Source organism: Labeo rohita, chromosome 20 (genome assembly GCF_022985175.1).
Source record: "Labeo rohita strain BAU-BD-2019 chromosome 20, IGBB_LRoh.1.0, whole genome shotgun sequence".
In the NCBI taxonomy this organism is placed as follows: Eukaryota; Metazoa; Chordata; class Actinopteri; order Cypriniformes; family Cyprinidae; genus Labeo; species Labeo rohita.
Window position 1 is genome coordinate 28,625,886 of NC_066888.1, and position 9,849 is coordinate 28,635,734.

Below are 9,849 nucleotides of genomic sequence, written 5' to 3' on the forward strand. Positions count from 1 at the left end.
CTAATCAGCACCAACTTAAGTAGGCAAGTTCCTTCTACAAAACGAGTGAAAGCACAATGACCAGAGGAAAAAAAATCAAAAGAATGAAAAGAAACTCCAAAGCGCAATTGGACTCCTAGTAAATCCTTCGTAAGATTCTTTAAGAAACCGAAAATGAAAAAATGAACTCCCCTCTTGCTAGGCAGGCTAAAGCATTCAAAGGGCACATGCCATTGACTAGATATAAATCACGATTTCAAGTAACATTGATATACGACGAAACATGTCTACATGTACCCATTCAAAACATGATCATTTCACAGACCTATGCAGGCAGTAGAGTTAACATGAGGTACTCGAGACGCTGTAGTCGTAGAAATATCGTCTAATATTTATGGAGTCAAATGCAAAAAACTAAAATGAAAAAAAGGAGTACGGTCAGCGTGCGTTTGGGATGCGCGATTACTGGCACTGACGTTAAATCGTTAAACCTTCCGAACTTGGGACAGACTTTGATACAAAAAGTCAAACCCGTCCTGTGTCAAACGTATTGCCTACAATATTCGTGAAAACCGGCGGTTAAGAAAACAACGGAAAAAACCCTGCACGAATTTCTTTTTAAATATAGTAGTTACCTTATAAATAAAATAAAAAAAAGATACATTTTGCTCCAGCAAAAGAAAAACAACTAAGTTAAATTAGATGACACTAGTCCAGAGAGGATCTCCAAGCCTAGGCGAGTCAAGTGCATGACGTTTTTGTATTTTCTGAAGATTTCAGTTACCGTTAGAGCGGAAAAAAGCAGCAATAATAGTAAAAGGAACAGCTTAATGCAACACAAATCATTTCTTAATGCAGCCGTAACGAATCAGAAACAAAAAAATGACATGGAGGGCTGTCGAAAAGCTATATTTAAAATGAACCGAGGATCAGATTGAGACGCAACCAACAATTTGCATTAGAGAAAAAAAAAAACAGACGAAATCAGAGGTGGAAACAGGAGAGGTTTAGCAGTTTTGCCTGATATTTTCTTTGTTCCTTGGCTGCGTTCTCCTGTGCTGTAATGCATGTTTGTAGCTTACTGTGACTCGTACGCCTTGTGAGCACCACGTAAAATGAAGACGAAAACCAACGGAAATAAAGGAAAAACCAAAGTAAGTCTTGCTACATCACTCGACGTGCTTCGTCCAGAAGTCCTAGCTTAGCCAGAACCGACCATGTCCTTTTACGGAATGAGAAATAACGATAGACACCATTTGCAATGAGTGTATTTCTTTTTTTTTTTCTGATAATCTAAAAGGACGTGGCATAACGTCTGACGAGTTTGTGCTCAGCTGAAGAACTGTTCTAGTTCTTCTTCCATGTTGGCCTCCGGCACCATTTGGTCCAACTCTCGCTCGCCTCTTCCGTGGCCGACGGCGGCCGCCGAACCGCCGGAGGCCGAGAACCAGGGATGGTCCAGGATCTCTCGGGAGGTGAGGCGTTCGGCCGGTTCTCGCCGCAGGATGCTACGGATGAGGCATCGGGCTTTGGGCGTTAGCGTCTCGGGGATGCTGAACTGGCCACGGCGGATCTTGCTGAACAGCGAGCTGGGCTCCACGTCGTGGAACGGGTAGCGGCCCACCAGGATGGTGTAGAGCATCACGCCTAGACTCCACACGTCCGCCGCCTTGCCCGAATAGCTGCCATTTGCGTTGAGGATTTCCGGGCTGACGTAGGCTGGACAGCCGTGTTTGTCCGAGAGCGAATCGTCACCTCCTTCAAGGAGGTACGTGTCCTCCAAACTCTCCAACTTTACAAGGCTCCTGGGAAAGACAGAAAATAACATGAAAAGTCAGATATTTTAAGTCCTTAGTGGAGGGTAAAATAAGTGAAATTATTGGTTAGTTGGATTTCAGAATCTGGAAAATGTTAATTATTTTACCAAAATAAGAGGGATCACACAAAATGCACTCAAAATGCATGTTATTTTTTATTTAGTATAAGATATTTCACATAAAAGATGTTTACAAATAGTCCACAAGAGAAAATAGTGCATTTATAAAAACAACCCTGTTTAAAAGTCAAAAATACTGTGTTGTTACCCGAATGATTCTGTTTTTTTGTTTAGCGCTAGTTGTTTATGAGTCCCTTGTTTGTCCTGAACAGTTAAACTGCCTGCTTTTCTTCAGAAAAATTCTTCAGATCCGACAAATTCAAGTTTTTCAGCATTTTTGCCTATTTGAACCCTTTCCAATAATGACTGTATGATTTTGAGATCCATCTTAACGTTCACTGATGCTCCAGAAGTAAACACAGTGCATTAAGAGCAGGGTAAAATTAACATATTTTGTCTTCTGAGAAACATGCAAGTATCTTCTGTAGCCCTTAAAGGGCAGTACTAAAAGAAAAGAAAAAAAAAAAAAAAAAAAAAAAAAAGATGTTTAGGCAAAATAAGAAAAATGTCTTCATTCGGTTCAAAAGTTTTCATCCCCGGCTCTTAATGCATGGTTTTTCCTTCTGGAGCATCAGTGAGCGTTTGAAGCTTCTGTAATAGTTGCATATGAGTCCCTCAGTTGTCCTCAGTGTGAAAAGACGGATCTCAAAATCATACAGTCATTGTTGAAAAGGGTTCAACTACACAAAATTGCTGGAAAACCAAATTTGTAGCACCTGAAGAATTTTTTTTGAAGAACAGCAGGTAGTTTAACTGTTCAGGACAAACAAGGGACTCATGAACAACTATCACTAAACAAAAAAACAAAAAACAAACAAACAAAAACAGCTGCGGATCATTCATATAACACAGTATTAAGAATCAAGGGGGTGTAAACTTTTGAACAGGGTCATTTTTATAAATTCAACTATTACTTTCTCTTGTGGACTATCTGAAACATATTTTATGTGAAATATCTTATTTAGGTCAGGACTAAATAAACAACAACACATTTTACATGATCCCCCTCATTTTGACCTCAACTGTAATATATAATGTTGTAAAACACAAGAAATGGAGCAAATTCAAAATATCATTTACGATCTTTAACACACAAATGTTTCTCAAAAGTATAGAAAAAACCCAAGCTTCTATGATTTTTACTGCAAAATGATCAACAAACTAAAAAAAGTTGTAAAATTCATTAAATGGAACAAATTATAATATAAAACAGGCTTAAAAACTGAAAATGTTGTTTAAAAAAAAAAAAAAAAAAAAAAAAAAAAAAAGTTAAAACAAGATACAAAATAGATTAAATGAAGCAAGCTTTCGGTTGTGTTGGCTTTTGAGATCATTCAAAAATGATATGACAAAAAAAAATTTGAGAGAATCAATTTAAGAGAAACACATGCGTCCAAAACTGTCAGTCCAAAATAATAACAAAAACCTGCTTTCAAATCATATTTTCCTCTACTATTGCCATTTTTTGACAGCAAAGCGTAAATATCCTCTACATATTGGATGGTAAATCCCTTGCATAAAAAAGCAATATAAAGATAGCCTCGGGACATTCCTGCCAGTCTAATCCAGAGGGAAATCTGGAATTCATTCTGCGACTTATAAAAAGCAGGAATAATGCCACACCAAAGACGGAATTCCTCAAACCATTACTCTTTCCCTGTGATCCTAGTTTTTCCACTGTAATCTTATAATTTGCACAATAATGCAAAACATGAAACATACATGTGATGATTCTGTTGTTAATATAAAATAAAGGAACTCTATGCTTTTCATTAGGCCATTATTTTTTCTAAAATGCATGTCACTAATTTAGCAGCCTTTCTTGTCTTGCAAGCATGAAACCATCATGATTTTTGTAAATAATGTCTGACCTTTTTTTTTTTTTTTCATGAATCAGATTCATAACTATGGTTCAATGACGCATTTGTATCATGCACTTAAAACAAGTGATAATTAGTGAAATACTGCAATAAATGTATATTATATTTAGACACTTTTTCAATTAAATGAATACTTTTATTCAGCAAGGATGCACTAAACTGATCAAAAAGTGACAGTAAAGATATTTAGAATGTTTCAAATGATTTCTATTTCAAATAAATGCTGTTCTATTGAGCTTTATATATCATGGTTGCAACAAAAATATGAAGGAACACAAATGTTTTCAACACTGATAATAATAAATGTTTCTTGGGCAGCAAATCTGCATGTTACAAAGACTTCTGAAGGATCTTGTGACACTGAAGACTGGAGTAATGATGCCAAAAATTCAGCTTTGCGTCACAGGAATAAATTACATTTTAAAACATATTCAAATAGAAAGCAGTTACTTTAAATTTTTCACAATGTTAATGTTTTTTCTGCATTTTTCTCAAACGACGAGTGTTTATGTGTCACTATGAAATTTAAAACAACTTTTTATGATCTCATCAAAAAATTTTCTTGTTATATATTCTGTTTCACTCATAAAATACTAAATCTGTCACATTAAAATGGGGTTTAAATGCCATTTCATGTCGACCAGTAATGATGCTGAAAATTCAGCTTTGTATCACAGGAATAAATTACATTTTAAAAGATATTACAGTTTACATAAGGGTTTTTGGATTTTTTTAACTAATAAATGCATCCTGTGTAAGAGTACAAGACTTTTTCAGAAACAAATCTTTCAAAATCCCAAACTTTTGTACAGTTTGTGTGCTTACAGTACTTTTAAACTACACAATTTGCCTCCCTGCTTATTCATCAAAAAGCTGAAAAACACTAATTAACTACATCGTGCAGCCCAAGTTCCACACAAAAAAAAAAACAACATATGCAATGAAAACATCTTTGAGGTCTTCTGCAGGCTGCCTCGTGACTCAGATTCTGAATCAGAAACCATCCGAATGAAACCGTACGCCCACCGAGTCTCAGCAAAACATCCAGTCCTCGGAGCTCAAAATAGTCATATTATTTTTCACGACAAGCGGCATCCCGCTGCGTGGAAAGGTTGCAGGGCGTTTAAATTACCTGAAGGTCAGAAATGAACAGGTTGCCCCTTCTCTGACCTGAACTTGTGACCCGTTTCCATGCACCGCTGTGCGAAGGGAACACGGCATGCTCGAAATATTCTCTTAATGACATGCAGCATATGTGAGTCACAGCTCCACGACGCGGCTGAGTTACACCGGGTCAAGAGCCTGCAAAGAACACCGGCCCACACGAAAGCAGGAGAAAAGGAGGAGGACACGTGGATGCACACACCAGTACATTAGGGAGCGATTCCAGACGAGCTGCACTGCGGTCTCTAGCGTGCGACAGCAGAACGTTACGAGCGTCCTTCATGACATAACCAGGTCAGGAACCCACTACGCAGAGGAATGCAGTTCTGTCTGGCTCGCTTTCCTCTCTGGTTCCAATCTTGGTGCGCCCTTGGTGTTTGATTTCGGGCCAGGGTAATACTCACCACCCTTGGCCACGTTTACTTGCGCTCGTCTGCAATCACTCACTGAAAGGTGGACGGCTGACGCACCAGACCACAGAGCATGGGAACAGTAAGGTCACCGAGCTCACATTTAAAGCACCGGGCAACGTTCTCCATTTCCATCGAGCGAGCCAGGGGGAATCTAGCTGAGCTGACTCATTTGGCCGATGGGGCAACTGCCATTTAGCTTAAACGCGAAGGCCACCCAGATTCATAACGCACGCTTGGGATTATTTCAGACTAATTTTACTGCCAAACATATGTGCAGGCTCATTTTTTAAAACACGCAATACCATTCAAAACATTTTATTTTAACAACACGACTTTTTCGAGGCGAAATAGGATATGCAAACCGAAAAACAAAAGTTGGGATTTAATGTTGTCCATTCGAAATAAGGGGGTCGAAAATTATGATGATGAATTATGGTGATGTCAGCCAAAAATGAAAGGCATTTCAGAGGCGGAGCATGACGGAATGCAAAAAGCAATATTTTTGGCAATAACATGCATGATTAAAAAGAAAAGTAGTGATGCACAAAAATGTAATCAATCAAAAGTATTCAAACGCAACAGCAAATAAAATATATTTTTAGTTTCAGACATTTAAGCCAAACTGTGTCCATGTATATTTCATGCACGGAACAAGGATAACCCACTATAGTTAAACTTGTCAGCAGTTTTATGCACTTCATGATCAAAAAAAGATGCTGAAGTAGCAATATGTGAAATTTGTTACTAAAATATCAAGAGGCAGCCCGTTGCCAAAGACCTTTACTACGACTGGTTTAATAACACCATAAACAACAATTTTATTACTCCAAATCTTACTTTTGGATTCAGTTTTTTTGGCTAAATTAAAATTTTAATTTCCATTTTGGCAAAAAATAAAAAATCTTTTACATAGTTGCACAAAAATGACCTAAAATGCGTATTAAGAAAGTAAATGTGGTCAATTTTGATTCCATGTGGACTTTAAATAATGCATTTATAACATCAGCCTAAATTAACACTAGGTTAATACTGTAAATGCACCATTTAAAGGCCAATAAAGACCTGTATCATTTCAGATGGCGAATATGTTCTGAGACTATAATAGTCAACATTTGAAGTTCATCAAAGTTATCCTAGTACAAGACGTTTTAGGACAACTGTTTTGGCACCATGCATGGTACACTGCTAGTATGAAATGGCAAAACCATAGTACTTTGACTAATACCATGGTATAGGATGACAACATCATTAAAGACGCCATGAATACAAAACTGGAGTGGCTTTTTACCCATGCATGTATGCTTTTTAAGGCCATTCATATGAAAATACTCATTCAAAAGTTATTTAAAATTATTTTAGCACACATCTGCACTTTAAAATTTAGTTTGAGCTGGTTGTGCAAATTGGCTTTTAATTGTGCATTGGTTTTAAAGTGATTTCTGTGTGAGCTGTGCTTGATATATTACCATCAACAACAGACCTTTTTGGCTTCACTAATCTGGTTATACTTTTAGTTTTTTTTTTTTTTTCACCAGATTTAAAAAAAAAAAAAAAAAAAAAAAAAAGAAAAAAGAAATAAAATGTTCTCGAGAATGAGAAAGTCCCCTGATACCAGCAGCAAGTAGCAAATCATGGTTCACAACAGTGAACTAACTATAGACTACAGCCACTTTAATAATGTTTGTTTAAATAGGAGATATACATCAGTAATTTACCTTGATATTTATCATGACAGCATGTGCATGTCCTGACAGTATGTGCATGCTGTCCATGCAAAACAAATCTCTTTTAAAAAAAAGATAAAATGTGCATGTTCTGTTTGAACCCAACAACCTTACTAGTGGCTTCTTTACCTGTCCTCGTTCTTAAAGACGAACTTCCTCAGCTTGAGGTCTCTGAGGACCAGGCCGTTGTCGTGGCAGTGCGCCACAGCTGATGCTATCTGATGGAAAAGTCTGGCAGCCTCTTCCTCTCGCAGCTTCTTGCATGTGCGAACGAAAGAGTGCATGTCGCCATGGCTCCTCTCGAAGAACACGTACGCTCGCGTATCCCCCAGAAGAATCTCCACTATCTGGTTAATGTTCTCATGGGTGCCCAGCACGAAGTAAGCAGCCAAGGACTCTTGGTATCGACTGATATCAAACACCTGGAGAAGAGAGAAAGAGCATTTGGAATTCAATTAGAAGCCGTCATCGATTTCCCAACATCCCAGGTGGAGTGCAAAAGTATTAGCCCCCCAAGACAAGAGCACTGCTTAATTCTGAAACAAAAGAATGGAAATCTATGCAACGCCGAGTCGAAAGGCATTACACCTCCGAGTCCCCAAAACATACACTGAATTTTGATGTTGCTTAGTAACAGACACCTAAAAGAGAGAGAGACGGGCTAAATATAACACGACAGCGGTGGACATCGGAGGCCGTTCTCTCATCAAAAGATAAGAGGCTCTTACTAATGGCTCTCTGCCCATGTCAGCCCATTCAGAGTGTCTTATGTTTCAAAGTCATGTGGACTTGCATGCATGAATGCATGGCTGTATGCAAGGATTCACAGACACACACACACACACACACACACACACACACACACACTTCAGGGGTATTCCCTCATGCTTTTTTGCACGTGACTATAACTCATCACTGTTGATGAATCACAAAAGAAAGGCCATTCATTTGATAATGCACCCTGCTAATGAATGCAGCAAGCCAGATGCATGCCTTGCATACATCCCTATCTATAGCTGACGCAACTGCACGAGTGTTTCTTACAAAATGACACACATACGTGTGTATGCGTGTGTTTCTTACCTTGCACACCAGCTCTTCCCCACTGTGCAGGTGGGTGGCTCTGAAAACGTGGTCTCCCTCAATGGGCTCCAACAAAAGGTAATTTCCAATGCAAGAAATGCAGTGCGAGGAGTCAGGGGTCTCAGGGGGGCTGGGAGATCCTAAATTGGGACTGAAACTCTGGTTGGATTCTGTAGTCCTTAGACAAGATAGCTCCTCAAAGTCGTGTGCTTTGTGCCTCGATCTCCCATAACGCGAAATGTTAATGGGACTGGATCTCTGTATGTTCATGAGTATAGGAGGAGGTTCGTCCAGTTCAGGAGGGTTCAGACGGTTTTAGAGGAAGGGGGGTGGAAGTGAATGACAGACAGATGCCCTCTATTTAACACTGGGCATGAAGGCAGCGGCGATTCCCCTTGACTGTAATGATGAGCGTATGCATGTGCGTTAATTGCAATGGCAATGTGGCGTCATTTGAGCACACATGCAATGACGTGCATGCACGGATTGTGACCTCTATGCTCGGTGTCCCCACGGTTTGGTTACGAGAGCCCAAAATGCATGAATCGGCGCGGTAATGTAAAGGCTGTGACGTCACGGTCGATGCAGCGCAGCAGGTAAAGAACGGGCTTTTTGCATTAAATGAAAAGGGGAAAAGTGCCAGCTGGGCTTAGATATCCTGAGAGGGCGCTCCGTGTTCATTCAAGCGGGCCTCCACGCGAATCCTGTCCGTGCATCTACCAAATATGGCTAGGAAAAATTTCCTCCAGGTGGCGAGCCGCCTTTTGTTACGCCTGGGAAGTCGATGTCCTCCTCCTAGTGAGCAGCCGAACTCCCGACGATCTCCGGCGCTTGGATCTGATTTGCACAAAGGCAAGAGGGGACGGCCGACGTTCTCCCCGGGCCTATCCCTTGTTTCAGCAACAAGACACCATTATCATGTTCTTTTACTTACGTGGCTGGGAATCTAGTCCATTGAAGGCGCGGGGTCAGCTGCACACACGAGCTGGCTGACTGACTGACTGCGCTCGCGGGACTGACTGGAGCTCTCCACGCGCACGACCAGCCCCCATGACGTCACGGCCGAAGCGCCCTCCCATTGGCTGCTCGCTTGATGCTGACACATCCACAGTCTTGCAAGCAAGCCATCCATGCAGTCATGTGAGATAATTGTTGTCCTTGGAATTTAATTGAAGCACCCTAAATTATCTGTCTGTACGGTGAATTCTAGGGGGAAAGTGTGTGTTATGATTAAATGTCAGTTGGTTTGTGCAATGAAGCAAAAATGACATCAAACTCTGATTAACTGCATTGCCCTGATGATTAAGCATTGAATCTATGCATATATATATATATATATATATATATGTGGGTCATTGACGTATAAGGATTTTCGACAGGCCAATTTTAAAATACAAAAAATAATAATATCTATTGTAATTGTTCAGTCACTAAAAATGTTGTGTACACATTAATTCATATTAAAATTTAAAATTAAGTGTTTTTTCATCTGGATGAATTGGCCATAGCTTTAAAAAAATGTCATGTGGTGTGACCATGATTTATATTAAATTAATTCATTTCCTTAACATGCTTAACATTTTTTAGACGTTCTCAGTAATTAAAGTGTTTAGAAGTATTTGCATTTGTTTTTGTAAATAATGATCTCATATTAAGAAGAGCTGCCTTCT

At 39.4% G+C, this 9,849-nt stretch overlaps 1 protein-coding gene across 1 annotated transcript; it reads right to left on the bottom strand.

The window, feature by feature from the left end:
• Nucleotides 1-925: 925 nt before the first annotated feature.
• On the bottom strand, nucleotides 926-9,212 carry trib2 (tribbles pseudokinase 2). The gene is made up of 3 exons (XM_051139040.1): nucleotides 8,180-9,212; nucleotides 7,226-7,518; nucleotides 926-1,784 (listed from the first exon to the last, which is right to left on the bottom strand). Exons 1-3 carry the CDS (start codon nucleotides 8,447-8,449, stop codon nucleotides 1,310-1,312), a joined length of 1,038 nt encoding a protein of 345 aa, XP_050994997.1. The 5' UTR covers nucleotides 8,450-9,212; the 3' UTR covers nucleotides 926-1,309.
• Nucleotides 9,213-9,849: the final 637 nt, after the last annotated feature.

Excerpts from the sequence above, each read along its gene's own strand:
- trib2 (XM_051139040.1), bottom strand. The coding sequence starts at position 8,449 with ATGAACATACAGAGATCCAGTCCCATTAACATTTCGCGTTATGGGAGA. Across the intron at positions 7,519-8,179 it reads GGGAAGAGCTGGTGTGCAAG|GTGTTTGATATCAGTCGATA; the intron begins GTAAGAAACACA and ends TCTCTTCTCCAG. Across the intron at positions 1,785-7,225 it reads GTCTTTAAGAACGAGGACAG|GAGCCTTGTAAAGTTGGAGA; the intron begins GTAAAGAAGCCA and ends TGTCTTTCCCAG.